Source organism: Diabrotica virgifera, chromosome 8 (assembly GCF_917563875.1).
Source record: "Diabrotica virgifera virgifera chromosome 8, PGI_DIABVI_V3a".
NCBI classification, from domain to species: Eukaryota; Metazoa; Arthropoda; class Insecta; order Coleoptera; family Chrysomelidae; genus Diabrotica; species Diabrotica virgifera.
This window is the reverse complement of record NC_065450.1, coordinates 117,606,980-117,623,080: the sequence shown is the minus strand read 5'-3', so window position 1 is coordinate 117,623,080 and position 16,101 is coordinate 117,606,980. Positions and strand designations below refer to the sequence as shown.

Here is a 16,101-nt window from a genome sequence, read left to right as displayed (position 1 = left end):
GAAATTTCTGTTTTCTGCTTTTCATTTTCTTTCGGTGTGTTTTCAAGTGCACTTTCTGTCTTCTGCTTTTCGTTTTCTTTCAGGGTGTTTTCAAGTGCAATTTCTGTCTTCTGCTTTTCATTTTTTTTCAGTGTGTTTTCAAGAGTAATTTCTGTTTTCTGTTTTTTATATATTTTTAGGTTCTTTTTCATTTCTTGTGCTACAACACGTTTCTGTCGATTTTCTTCTCTTTTCTTCTTGTTTTCTTCTTTTTTCTTAATTATATTCTCTTTCTCCAGTTCTTTTCTCTCAGCATCAGCAAGCCAGCGTTCACATGTCAAGACACTTGAGACATATTCTCTCTTTTTAGATTTTTCGTTTGTCTTTGGCTGGGGTATTACTAATATATTGCTTAAAATATTTATTTTATTACTAGATTTTTCTAAACTTTCCTTTAATTCACTTTTAATATCAGATGTTATTGTAGTATCAAACTCTGAATTCTTTTCCATTTCTAATTTTTGTTCTATGTTTATAACACTTGGTAACATTTCAACTAAGTCAAGTGATGCTTCAGGTAACTCTTGGGTTTTATTATCTTCAGGAAACATTTCGCTAAGTATGTTACATACCCCAGTAGCCGTAAGTTCCAAATTATCTACAACTAATGATGACTCATTATCTTCAATAACTGAACTCTCAGCTGTAATATGTTGAAATTCTGGAAATGGAAATTCCATGACATCTTCGGCATTTGGTAAATGCGAATTGAATGAAAGAGTAGGTAAACTTTCATTCAAATCGCATTTAATCTTTGTCCATACATCAAATAGCATTTCAGCTTGTTTAATACTAGTCTTCTCTCCTTGATTATATTGAAATTTAAATTCATCTAGAACTGTATTTTCTATCTTCGATTCTAAGTAGGACAGACATTCCTCCTTAAAATTAAAACTGGATATTTCAGATATTTCAGACTTGTTTACTGATTGATCTAAAGAACTAAACGAGATTTTACTTTGATTCAGGCATTTACTGTAGTCTACATTTTCCGAATTAAATGGATAAAGGCCACACTTTCGAAATCCATTAATTATTGCAGATTTAAAGGATACTTTCGATAAAATCATGTGTAATACATTCGGAACGTCTTGTTTTTGTATTTCCCTTCCGTCATTGTCCAATCTGTAGGTTCTTAATGTTTTCTTCCATTGACACTTTAGAGGGAAAAATAGGGAAACGTCTAATGGTTGTAAGATGTGTGTGGTGTTCGGATATAAACAAACAACTATAATTCCATGATCGCGACAAAATCTACTTAATTGTAAACTTAAATGAGATGTATGTCCATCCAAGAAAACAATTACAGGAAGAACGTAGTTTTGTTTAATTAAAAATGGATGAAACACATTCTGAAAATATTCAAAGAATGATTCTGCTGTCATCCATCCATTTTTTGACTTCCCAATCCCCCAATGAGGTGGTGCTGCTTTAAAATATGTAGATGGAATTCTTTCAAATTTGTACATTGTTAATGGGGGGGCATAATCGCCCTGCGCATTCACGGCAATGAGAGTGGTGATGTTTTCTTTGTCACTGTTCGCTGAGGTGGCATATACATGTTTACCTTTTTCTGCAATTACCCAACTACCTGAAGGGTTAAGATAAAATGATGTCTCATCCATGTTCCAGATTCGTTTGGGATCTTCCAATACTGCAACACCATCTCCAAGATCAACTAAAACATTTTGGAACCATTTTTTAATTTTTTCGGGTGTGATAGCTGCACGAGCTTTGCTGATGTACTCGGATTGTTTGACTGAAAGTTCTGGGTGTCGCGTCATGAAACTATCAAACCATTTGCGGCCGGGCCGATTGTTGGTGAAAGGATTTTTTCTTTTATTCTCATTCAATATTTTTTGAACAGAATAGCACAGTCCATCTTTGGTCACCGGGAAACCTCTTTCACACGAAGTTTTCATCCATGAGCATAATGTTTTTTCGAGATCATCTCCCAACACACACGTTGGTCCTACTTTACCAGTTGTTTCCGGCCGACTACCATCTAATTTATATCTAAGGGTACTTCTGGGGATATGAAATGTTTTGGAAGCGGTTTGAACAGGCATGCCAAGTCTAACTGCATCTAAAGCATTTTTTAATGCTTCTGGTGTATAATTAAACAATTGGCGTTTTAATTCCTTTTGTTTTCTGCACTTTTCATTTTTTTTAATTGTTGCCATTTTGTCACTGAAAAAAAAATTATATTGAAACACATTTGTTTTCAATGGGCTTCTAATTCTAGATAAGCAAATAATGAAATTCTCTAACTTTTAATTAGTTTTATTAAATAGTTTAATAATAAAAGCAAAATCGAGTTGAAATTTCTTGTCTTAAGTTAAAAACTATAGAAAACGTAAAATATTTTGTTGATATCAAAATGTAAAAATTTCTATATTTGTTCTTCCTTTCAGTATGTCGAAATGTCAGTAAAGAGGGTTCAATTATTTCAAATATTAATTTAATACTCAAATTAATAAAAATGTGCTAATTCTGGCGACAGTGGCCGCAAATCAAAACATGCATACCCGGTTGAGGCCACAGTAATGGCCTAAGCTGGAACTTAATACGATTTCCAAGTACCGGTTCCGGCCACAGTAAATATTAAATGAAATGTTGATTTTATTTGAAGTTATTTTATGAAAACTGATATAATGAAACCTTTTAAAGACATTACAATGGATTATTTGGATATATCTTATAAATACAGAGAATGAACTACAAGTAAACTTACCTTTGTTCCTTAACAAATTTCTTAAGAAATCTATAGAATCGTCATACACACACTTTCATAATACGCCATATTTAAACCGGCAGCGTCACCTACTGTCAATTTTTATAATTAAAAGCAAAAGTATTTGAATTTCTCGTTTCGAGATGTCGTTTTATATTTGAGTAAAAGTGCAACTTAATAAATACAAAATAATAGACGGATGGCCGCAACTGGTGCATTGGCCGCAACCGGTACCTCTACCCTATAAGGTATTGGAGAGTATTAACTATGATTAAAAATGAACCAATAGTAAATACCCAATACTCTTGTGGTGTTTTTACATTTACTATATTTTTTTGAGATGGAAATCCTAAGTTTAAATATAAAATATTTTTTAAACATGTGTAATGATTGCGTTTTATTCTCAAAGAATACAATAGTTCTAGATTGCAGATTTCAAAGGAATCGATTGGCCTCGAAAGCTTTTCCATACTACAACCTAAAATGTCTGTTGCATATACCTATAGGCTACAAATTACTATATTTTTTTGAGATGGAAATCCTAAGTTTAAATATAAAATATTTTTTAAACATGTGTAATTATTGTGTTTTATTCTCAAAGAATACAATAGTTCTAGATTGCAAATTTCAAAGGAATCGATTGGCCTCGAAAGCTTTTCCATACTACAACCTAAAATGTCTGTTGCATATACCTTACGTATAGTCCCACAGACGTAGGCTTTTAAGAAAGCCTATTAACTGTTTATTACTTGGTAAGTCAGGCTTCCAGGTACATATGGCGTTGAGGAACACTTGTCCTTGAACATGAACTTTGTTTTAATTTCTCTTTTCTTAATTTTTTGCTTCCACAAGAGATCTAGCGGTAAAGAACCATAAAGGAATCCGGCTCGAAAGTACATAATGGAATAGCGGGTGTTGTTTAAGAAAACGACCTGTCGAATTTGATGTACTTAGATACATGATTTTGCGTGTAGGTTGCTGGTTCTGTTCGTCGCTTGTGGTAATGAAATTATATACTGCACTAACTTTTCTGTACCGATTTATTAACTTAACTATACAAACACTCACTCGCTCAAAAAGTAACGTCACGAATCACATCGCTCTTAGCATTTTTTCCACCGCACACATAAAGTTCAGTTTTCTCTCTCTCTCTCTCTCTCTCTCTCTCTCTCTCTCTCTCTCTCTCTTTCTCTCTTTCTCTCTCTCTCTCTCTGTCTCTCACGTTCTACAAAAGAAAAGTAATTTTAACTAAGTGATAAGTACGTGACAAAAAATATCTATATTTGAATGTAAGATTTCGTGGCCTGTGTGTTGTAATGGTACGCTGGCTTCGGAGTTTATAGGCCATGGTTTAGAATTGTTTCTTCCTGACTTTTTATCTGCAATTTCGGCAGACATTATCCAACTTTATGAGGTAGTGGTCATTTGCAGCACACGAAACGTCGGGAAAGAATATTTTCTGACCAGCTATTTAGATTAAAACAAACTTATCCATCATTTACAGTATCAAAATAAAGCTATTTAATAAAAAGTAAATCTCCCAATTAACCATGATTTTTTATTTTTAGGCTCAAGCGCTTCAGAAAGCTATCAACAGTAACGAAACGCCAGTAAAACAGAAGCATGTTCGCTCAGCAATCATCGGTACTTTCCACACACAAAGTGCCAAAATATTTTGGTCCTATGCTCTTCGTCTTCCTGCCATGGATGACAGGATCGTAGCTTGGAAGCTCTGTCACGTGGTTCACAAAGTGTTAAGAGAAGGACATCCACTTTGCTTGGTGGATAGTCAAAGGCATAGAAATGATCTGGATGAGATTGGAAAGTTGTGGGGTCATTTAAAAGAGGGATACGGAAAGATGATCCGATTGTATACGTCTTTGTTAATATACAAGTTGGAATTTCACATGAGAAATCCCAGGTTTCCTGGAAATTTAGGAGTTACTGCTGAAGAGCTGGAGTCCATCGCTGGAAATGATATTAATAATTAGTAAGTAATAGCCACTAATATTTTAACTTTAGCGGTATGCGTGAATATATGAAAATTAATTTAGTTAACTACGATTTAAACGAGTATCAGTGCAATAAGTATATTTCACGAAGTTGAGACTGTTTGGATTATCGCTAGATACTCGACAGCCAGTGGTTCAATCAACTGTACTAGTGCGGCCGATATGTGAAACAATTGCACATTTTAATGATACAAGCGTATATTTTGGACCACATATACTACACATATAAAGGTTCAAATTTAGATATGAGGCCATCTCAGATTTTGCCTTTTACAAAAATGGCGGGCATTCAAAATAGCGGCTATACATTTGTGTTTAATAGCACCATAACTTTTGAACGAAAAGTCCGATTTCAACCAAATTTGGTATATAGGTTCTTATTTTGATTTACAAGAAGCATGTGGTGAACCAGAAGAATCAGTTTACCAGAAGTTATGTTTTTACTGGTTGTTTATGTAAAAATATGTTTTTTTTTTTCAATTTTTTCCCTCTCTATGTATTAATTTTTCAAAATGGTAATACCGCAATTGAAAAGAGCATAAAAATTTTTTGTAGAAAATATTTTAAACTTCTTAGTTATGTTAATTACCATTTAATAAATGTATAACGTATCTTCACATGTAACCATGTGTGGCAGATTCGTCACGCAGATTGTGTACAATTCGTCAACGAACATTTCTTCGAATGGATTTTTCGTCGACAAACTGTTATTTATCTTTAGAATAAAGGGATTAATGGTGACAAACGACGGATTATTGGTTTTTATTTTGTTAACTGGAATATTGTATTATACATTATCTGAATTTTTTTTTTGGGGTTTTGTTAATTTTTTGAAGATATTCTTCTTTAGCGGCGAATCGATTGAGGGTAAAATTTGATTGATCCCCGCGCATGCGCACACCGACAGTATGGTATTAGTGGTTATACGGGCTCTGATTGGGTGTTGAAATTTTGAAATGATCTGTCAATAATTGTACAATATGGAGATTATCGGTAAACAAAAATATTGTATAATATTAGTTTTTATTGATGTGTGGACAGAAATAAAATCAAATTTATAATTATAGTGACTTTTTAAATAGTTTTGAAAAGCCGCAGGTACGTAATTCTAAATGTTTCAGTTGGAAATACCTAATAGTTTCAATACCTATCTATTTGGAAAATGTAAACAAAATAATGTAGTTACCTATTAGTAGGCAATGCTTTAATTTACATAATCTGATTACGAACAAACTTTCTACAAATCTTCATCTCATATATTGTTTTCTTACACTATATTTTGTTGTATTTTATTTCGACAAAAATCAAACTAATAATTTTATTAAATTCATATAAATTTATGGTGTAAACGTTTAGTTTGTGTATATTCCCACATGACGTACACGCGAATGTGGTCTAGTTTGAAATGCCGTCAGCTTTCGTACGGCGCGGTAGACGTGAAGTGGGTTCGAGCCCCAAGCAAGTTATTATTTTTTTATTTTTTTTTATAGATTTTGTGATTGTAAGTATATTATTATATAATTTTTGAAGATATTCTTCTTTTTTGAAAGTGGTAGATAAGAAAGTTAGTTTAATTTTTAAATAAAATAAGTACAAATAACCTTTTAAGTATATTTACTTCGTTTAAATTACCTATTATATAATAGAAGAATATCTTCTTACGTGCGTACAAAGTACACACATTCTTTTTTTTTATAAATCTTCTTGCGTTGTAATTACCTAAGGAGTCTTATCTTTTAAAATTTTGTAGTAAAGCATTTCTATAGCTATAGTGGGTTTATTTCCCTACATCTTTATGTGGCTTAATGATTTGGATTGTAAACACAGATAAGAAAGGGTGTGAATACCATGTAAGCTTTATATATGCAATATACAGGGTGTAACAAAAATACAGGTCATAAATTAAATCACATATTCTGGGACCAAAAATAGTTCGATTGAACCTAACTTACCTTAGTACAAATATGCACACAAAAAAAGGTACAGCCCTTTGAAGTTACACGATAAAAATCGATTTTTTCCGATATATCGAGAACTATTAGAGATTTTTTAATGAAAATGGGCACGTGGCATTCTTATGGCAGGAACATTTTAAAAATAAATTATAGTTAAATTTGTGCACCCCATAAAAATTTTATGAGGGTTTTGTTCCCTTAAACCCCCCCCCAAACTTTTTTGTACGTTCCAATTAAATTATTATTGTGGTACCCTTATTTAAACACAATGTGTTTAAAACTTTTTTGCCTCTTAGTATTTTTTCGATAAACCAGTTTTAATCGAGATGCGGCTTCTTTTTTACTATGTTTACATAAAAATTTTATGGGGGTTCTGTGCCTTTAAACCCCCCAAATGTTTGTATACGTTCCAATTAAACTATTATTGCGGTACCATTAGTTAAACAGGATGTTTTTAAAACTTTTTTGCCTCTTAGTATTTTTCCGATGAGGCACCTTTTATCGAGATGTGGCTTCTTTTCTAATATGGTTCAAAATATACCTCAAGCTGTAATTTATAAAAAAATTTCATATTATTACCAGGTCTCTACAATCGTACGTAACAGTATACAAATATGTGGTGGATTTGATAAATATTCAAAATATCTCGATAAAAACTAGCTTTTCCAAAAAGTACTAAGAGGCAAAAAAGTTTAAAAAACATTGTGTTTAACTAATGGTACCACAACAATAATTTAATTGGAACGTACAAAAAAGTTTGGGGGGGTTTAAGGGAACAAAACCCCATAAAATTTTTATGGGGTGCACAAATTTAACTATAATTTATTTTTAAAATGTCCCTGCCATAAGAATACCACGTGTCCGTTTTCATTAAAAAATCTCTAATAGTTTTCGATATATCGGAAAGAATCGATTTTTATCTTGTAACTTCAAAGGGCTATAACTTTTTTTGTATGCTCATTTGGACTAAGGTAAGTTAGGTTCAATCGAACTATTTTTGATCCCAGAATATGTGATTTAATTTATGACCTGTATTTTTGTTACACCCTTTATATGTACTTTTAAATTGATACCTATCAACATTTTAAACTACGTCAGAAAATTTAAACAAAATCTTGAAAAAAAAATAAAAATCAATAATCCTTCATTTGTCACCATTATTGCCTTTGGGTCTTTGTCGACGAAAAATCCATTCGATCAAATGTTCGTCGACGAATTGTACATTCGATGAATTATGCATTCGACCAACTGCTTGTCGACCAAATGTTGTCGACGAAGTGTTCTCGACCAACTTTCGGAGACCGATGCTATAGTGTTAAAAATTTTTTGTTAATATGTACTTTCTTCTTCTTCGTCTAGCCATTCACGTCCACATCTGAACATAATCCTCTTCAAGTCTTCCTTTCCATTGTTTTTTGTTGTACGCTACTTGTAGCCAATTTTTCCCGGCCGTTCGTTTCAGATCATCTGTCCATCTCATAGGAGGTCTGCCTCTGGGTCTTTTGTGTTGGTATGGTATCTAGGTTAGAATTGTTCTGTGTCATTTGTTTAGATCGCTCCTAGCTACATGTCCAGCGTATTCCCATTTCAATTTTAATGAGTTTTGTACCACATCGGTGACTTTGGTTTTCTGTCTTATCCATGTGTTTGCTTTCCTGTCCTTAAGTGATATGCCAAGCATTTCTCTTTCCATCGCGTGTTGAGTGACTCTGAGTATGTTCATATTCTTTTTTGTGATTGTCCATGTTTGTGCCCCATATGTTAATATCGGAATAATGCATGCATCAAAAACTTTAGATCTAAGATGTAGTTGAATTTGCTTATTTCTGAGTATATAATGCAGTTTGCCGAATGCTGCCCATGCTAACTTTCTTCTTCTTTTTATTTCTTCCGTTTGAATTTCCCTATTTAGTATTATTTTTTGTCCTAAATATATATTTATATTCTTTGAACTTGTTCTATAACTTTGTCGTTTATTATTGTCACGGTTTCATCGGAGTGCATGACTTTTGTTTTGTTTAAATTCATTTTCAGTCCTATTTTAGAAGATTCTGTGTGTAGTTCTGAAAGCATGGTTTGCAGTTCTTGTAGGTCAGTAGCTATCAGGATTATGTCATCCGCAAATCGTAGATTACTGAGGTAGCGGCAGAGGGACAAGTCCCTATTATGCCCAAAAGCAGAGAAATTACATAAGTAACCTACTATTTAATACAATATAAACAAAAACAACAACAACAACAAAAAAGATACAATTTGGGTTTACATAAAAAAAATATTTCAACTATATTAGAACACGGTCAAGTCTGTTTTTAAATGTGTTAGTAGAGGGGGCTGAGACAATGTTATCATACAGGTTATTCCAAATATCGAAAACTCTATTTGGTAGAAAATGCTGTTTTGATCTCGTACAAAAGTTCTCCTTTTTAAGTTTAAATTGGTGACCTCTAAGGCGTTCATCTTGATTGATGGTAAACATTTCGTCGAGATTTCCGAAATTGAATTTTAATATTTTAAATGGGGTTATTAAGTCGTCACGTTGTCGGCGAAGTCCAAAAGAAGTTAGGTGGGCCATACTGAGCCTTTCTTCATAGGAAGGTCTTTTCAGTCCCAGTGGAATTCGAGTGGCTTTTCTTTGGACGTTTTCCAACAAAGTTTTGTCTCGAACCAAATCAGGATACCACGTTGGGCCAGCATATTCAAGAACCGGTCTTATGTAAATAGTGTAAAGTTTACAAAATGACTGCATTTAAACTCTCTAAAAACACTTCCGAATAAGATATAGTCTGGAGTTCGCACGTTTACAAATAGACTGAATATGGTCGCACCACGTTAGGCTGCTGTTTACGATAACACCGAGGTCGTTATACGAGAACTCTGAATCTAATGGTTTTCCGTTAACGAAGTACGGCACAAGTGGATTATTTTTACCAATTCTGAGCACTACACATTTTTCCGCGTTTAAGGGTACTGGGAACAGTAAAAATAGAGTCCAAGTCTCTTTGGAGGGTTAAGTGGTTTGTGATAGGATTGACATATATTTTTGTGTCATCAGCATATAACGATATTTTACTTGAAACATAGTAAGGAACATCGCTGGTATAAACCGTAAAAAGCAGAGGTCCAAGAACAGAACCCTACGGCACTCCACTTTCCACACGGCACTCCACTTTCCACTAACTTGTCCTGTGATAAAGATTCGCCAACTCTAATTTTGTAATGTCGATCTGTCAGGAAATCATCAATCCAACATAATAAAGTACCGCGAACTCCGAAATGTTCTGATTTATGTAGAAGTCTGCGCTTAGGAACACGGTCAAAGGCTTTAGAGAAATCTAGATAAACAACGTCGACCGGCTGTGAACTGTTAAGAGATGACGTCCAGTCGTTAACACAATGTAGGAGATTGGTTAGAGTAGAGCGACCAGAAACAAATCCATGATGTTTATTCCCTTATATTTCCAATTTAGATTTTTAAAAACATCCTCCAAAACTAAGGTGAACAGTTCGGGTAATAGAGTGTCTCCCTGTTTGACTCCCCTGTTTAATGGTACAGGGTTCGTGTATTCATTTTCATTTAGGTAGTATGTAGCTGTAGCTTGGTTCATAGTTTCTTTTATTAAGTTAATATATCTGATGTCTATTCTACAATTTTGCATTGCGTTTATTACGGCCGTGTGTTCTATAGTATCGAAAGCTTTTTCGTAGTCTACAAATGCTATAAAAACTGGAAACTTGTATTCGTTACATTTTTCTATTAATATTTTTGTGGTTAACAGGTGATCAGAACTTGAATAGCCTTTTTAAGTTGAATACCCTTTAGTTGAATATTATGTACTATTTGAACTGAATTCCCACCAAACATTGACCGCTTCCTCAATAAAAAGTGAAAATATGAAAGATATAATATGTAACAAAATGCAGCTTTAGACTAAAAAATATGTACTTTTATTTGAAAGCAAAGATAAAAGTTGCATGCTGAATGGCAATAAAGTAACAGATTTATGTGCTCCGCTATACAAATTAGTACTCTCGTAAAAACTGAGTTTACTTTGCATGTCACCATGAAAATCTCAAACAAAGGGATTATAAAGGTCTCGCAAGGTGAAGGTCTTATCGACGTTCAACGGATGTTATAGAGCTTTAGATAATTACATTTTTTTCTTTTGAACGTAAACTCACTGACAAAATCCATACACCGCTTGAATAAACTTAGGTTATCAAGTTTATGACAATTAAATTAAGTCATTGCAAAAAATTTCAAATCATTTGCGATAGAAAACATTATAAGATCGTCAAACAAAATTTATAGTCTGGGCTAATTAGCAAAATTCATGGAAAAGTTATTTACCAGCAATTTTATTGCTGGAATCGAATTATAAGATCCTATATATTAATAATATGGGTATAAAAAGTCCGCAGATAGTGTGCTACTTTTTTTATAAACAAAATGGCGCCGACAAATCGTATTTTTTCCAATTATTGCTCTATAACTCCGAAGATTTTAACTTTACAACAAAAACACCCAAATAAAAATTCACCGCAATTAAATTCTGCATAGAGATATGTTTTCCCGATTTGCTCCGACGAAAATTTTCCTCGGATAATGCGGGTTTTCCCAACAAAATCTCTAATTTTCAAATAAAAGTTTTAGGTAAGTAATTATTAATCAATAATTAAATAACTTAGTGACATCAAAGCTTTCTTTGATGATGAAAATAATCATGATACATTGATCAAACTTATAAAGATTATAAAGATGAGATGCTTATTTAATATTTTATCGACAAAATATAAATTTTTCGTTTTTTTTTGCATAATCTTTAAATTTTGAAAAAAAAATAGTTATAATACGCTGGTCTAATTAGTAAAGTACAAAGAAAGGTTATTTACCAGCAATTTTATTGCTGGAATCGAATATTATGATCCTGTATATTAATAGTATAGGTATGCAAAGTCCGCAGATAGTATGCTACTTTTTTTATTAACAAAATGGGGCCCCCAAATCGTGTTTTTTTCAATTATTGGTCCATAACTCCGAAGATTTTAACTTTACACCAAAAACACTCAAATAAAAATTCACCCCAATTTAATTCTACATAGAGGCATGTTTTTCCCCATTTGCTCTGACGAAAATTTTCCTCGGAAAATGTGGGTTTTCCCAACAAAATCTCGAATTTTCAAATAAATTTTTTGGGCAAGTAATTATTTATCAATAATTAAATAACTTGGTGAAATAAACACTTTCTTGGTATAGATTATAACTGCAGAAGCCGGTGAAATTTAAACGAATATTTTAGCAACAATTCAATTGTTAATTAAAAATTTACAGTCGCAATAACAACCAAAATAATCATGAGACATTGATCAAACTTAGAAAGATTATAAAGATGTGATGCCTATTTAATATTTTGTCGACAAAATATAAATTTTTCATTTTTTTGCATAATCTTTAAATGTTTAGAAAAAATAGTTATAAACACATTAACATTTCTCAGAAATTGTATATTATATTATAATTTTAAAAAATACTTAAAATGCGTATTTCAAAAGTCTTGAAAATGAATGCTTTAAAATTTTTTTCCAACCATTTGCAAAAAAGTTATGAAACAGCAAAGTAAACATACGATTACTCCGTTGTTTATAATTTGTTTTATTGTTTCAAAGCTTAAAAGTGAGTTTATGGTACAAACTAATACTCTCAAAAAATATCAAACATTAGTTCAATGGTTATATTTTAATTAAAGATTAAAAATGTTTTTTTTTGTAATTTTTAGCGCGAAAGTAGGCTTGATACAGAGCCGGAGCTAAAATGTTCACTCGAAGCGACTGACACGCTTTAGACTCGCGCGAGTTGTGTATGTAGACGGGTTATAATACATAATTTTATTTATTAACTATGGTTGCAAAAAAGTTTTAAAGCATTCATTTTCAAGATCTTTGAAATACACATTTTACCTATTTTTTAAAATTAGAATATATTAAAAACTTTCTGAGAAACGTTAATTTGTTTATAACTATTTTTTTAACGTTTAAAGATTATTCAAAAAAATTAAAAATTTATATTTTGTCGACAAAATATTAAATAGGCATCTCATCTTTATAAGATTTCAAAGTTTGATCAGTGTATCATAATTATTTTGGTTATTATTGCGACCGTAAATTATTCATTAACAATTGAATTGTTGCTAAAATATTCGTTTAATTTTCACCGGCTTCTGGAACTATAATCTAAACCAAGAAAGCTTTTATGTCACCGAGTTATTTAATTATTGGTAGATAATTACTTATCTAAAACTTTATTTGAAATTTAAAGATTTTGTTGGGAAAACCCGCATTTTCCGAGGAAAATTTTCGCCGGAGCAGATCGGGAAAAACATGTCTTTATGCAGAATTTAATGTCGGTGAATTTTTATGAGGGTGTTTTTGGTGTAAAGTTAAAACGTTCGGAGTTATGGAGCAAAAATTGAAAAAAAAAACACGATTTGGGTGCGCCATTTTGTTAATAAAAAAAGTAGCACACTATCTGCGGACTTTGCGTACCTATATTATTAATATATATATATAATCATAAGCTTCGATTCCAGCAATAAAATTGCTGGTAAATAACTTTTCCCAAAAATGGCCTATTCTCCGATAATTAATCAGCCCAGACTATTCACGTCAAACAAATTATGCAAAGCTTGTTAGTCCAGTTTTCAGAGACAAAAATGTCACTGAAGCCCTAAAAAACATATACGAACTACGTATATGATTTACGTATTAAATACGCTTTAAAGGTGAAAAGTGAAGCTTTCGTTAACATTTTTGCATTTTGCCCCAAATAAAGCCAATTTCTATATAGCCGTTAACTCAATTAACGTTGCGCGAATTTTGCCAATTTTACGATTTTCATGAGATTAATAAAGTGTATCACCTCCATTGACCGACCACTATGGAATTTCCACTGTTAGAGCTGAATCTTCATGACAAATAACATAAAATTTCGATTTTGAGTTTTGGCAACAAATATGAGGCATTTGATGTTGGCACCACACTTCGGTATATGCTATTTGTTATGCGGCTACGCTGTAAGCGCCCAAATATTTCGCCGCCGCCTACGAAAAGTATAACTCCGAAAAATGCCGTTAAGAACAGAACTTCCAATGAACGCCGCGAAAAATATTATTTTCGATTATATGATTGTGAAAATTATAATCCCTAATAAAGTGTTCGAAAAAATTTATTTTTTGAGGAGTATCAGCAAAAAATAGCTATTTGTATAACAAGGGAGGAAAGTGCTACTTTTCCTTCCGAGAATGAAGTTTCAGGGAGGAAAAGGCACTTTACTCCCATGTTATACATATGGTTTTTCCACCTTACTCAAATTAATAAGTCATTTTTCATTTTTACTTAATTTATTTATGTAACTAACCAACAAAATTTATTAAAACTAAAACTAACAAGTAGGTACAATATAACTGTCAACTGTCAAATATAAGTCAAATTATTAATGTAAACATTGTTAAATTAAAATAACAATTTACTGTTTTTTACCATTCTGCAAAAAAAAGGGTGTTTTATAAATAAACGTTAAAATGTATAGATACTTACGTAATAGAAAATAGATATTGTACAGGGCGTCAATAAGTTATATTTCAAGAATGAAATACCATGACGTCACTTTTACTTTTCCTCCCTAGGGAGGAAAAATATTTTCCTCCCTAGAGAGGAGAAGTACAACTTTGCTCCCTACAATCAGGTCCGGAAAAGTATACTTTCGGTAGAGGTAGGTGGAAAACATCATTTCTGTTTGTGGGTCCAAGAAAATTATAATTTCTAAAAAGTTCCCAGAAATAATTGCTTTCGTCGGCAGAAACAGAAACAGAAAGGGAAATAATTGTTTTCGTCGGCATCTATTATGAACTAAATCTTTTCGTTATAAATATTTTGGCAGTTATAATCTTCGCGGACACGCATATTATACAAAAAAATTGAATCGCCAACACTTATCAAACAGTTATCATTTTCACTGGAAATGTATAAGGAATCACATTAATCATAGGTACCAGCGATTGAAGCTAGGACAAATAATCCCCGGACAAATAATCCCCACAAATTATCCCCGGACAAAAAATCCCCGGACAAAAAATCCCCACAAAAAATCCCCACAAATAATCCCCACAAATAATCCCCACAAATAATCCCCGGACAAATAATCCCCGGACAAAAAATCCCCACAAAAAATCCCGGACAAAAAATCCCCACAAATTTTTTTGGACAAAATATCCCCACAAATAATCCCGGACAAAAAATCCCCAAGAAATTTTTTTGCTACCGAATAGTTCTCTAAAAGTTTTCCCGTGAATGCAATAGACGCAAATGTTTTTCAGCTTCAGTGCATGAGAGTTATAGCAATCGCCATGAAACCAGTCTTCGGCACGAAAATAATGATTAGCGATTAAAATTAAGCATACATTGTAATTTCGATTACCAAATGTCGAATTCGAAATCGTGGAAGATATGGGGAATAAGCTAAGGCTTTGGGAATCATGTTGTACTTATTGTCTATTCGTGATGATAACTGCTGGTCCAGAAAACGATAATCTTGATAGTAATGCAAAAAATTCTGTTCTTTTTGTAAGTTTAACGTCAAAAATATTTAGTCATCATCATTATTATCAATGGCGTTATAACTTTTCAACCTTTTTCTAGGCCGCCAGACTGCATCTTTCCACCTTTTTCTAGGCCGCCAGACTGCATCTTTCTATCTTTTTCTAGGCCGCCCTACAGACCTTCTCCCATCTGGCCTCTCCCCCATGCAGCCACGACTGGTTTGATTTATGGATAAATTTTTAAAGTTTTTTTTATGGATCTCACAGATCCTCAATTACGTTTTCTAAAAACCTGATATCGAATAGTAATGAACATAAATGTATTCCCAAAACCAACAAAAAAGTCAAAATAATCGAAATGCTTTGTATAACTTTCATGGCGATGCGATGCGTGGAACGGATTTTTTACATTAGTATAATCAAGATTATTGTTTTCAGTATAGTTATCAGTTATTATCATGAATAGACAATGTTTTGAACAGAGTTACTCAAAGCAGAGTGATCAAAAGGTTTAAGCCAATTACAACATGATTCCCACAGCCCTAGCTTATTTCCCATATCTTCCACCATTCACGGGAAAACTTTTAGAGAACTATTCGACAGCAAACATTTCTTGGAGATTTTCTGTCCGGGATTTTTTGTGGGGATATTTTGTCCAAAAAAATTTGTGGGGATTTTTTGTGGGGGATTTTTTGTGGGGATTTTTTGTCCGGGGATTATTTGTTCGGGGATTATTTGTGGGGATTATTTGTGGGGATTTTTTGTGGGGA

General features: G+C 32.7%; 1 protein-coding gene across 4 annotated transcripts in view; it reads left to right on the top strand.

Annotated features, from left to right (window-relative positions):
* The window catches only part of LOC126890405 (huntingtin-interacting protein 1), a 249,021-nt gene that overhangs the window by 86,835 nt on the left and 146,085 nt on the right, over positions 1 to 16,101 (top strand). For all 4 annotated transcript variants that reach the window (XM_050659304.1, XM_050659301.1, XM_050659302.1 and 1 more), the window contains one exon: positions 4,342 to 4,763. In XM_050659304.1, the coding sequence (XP_050515261.1) occupies positions 4,342 to 4,763 (422 nt within the window). The remainder of the gene's footprint in view (positions 1 to 4,341; positions 4,764 to 16,101) is intronic.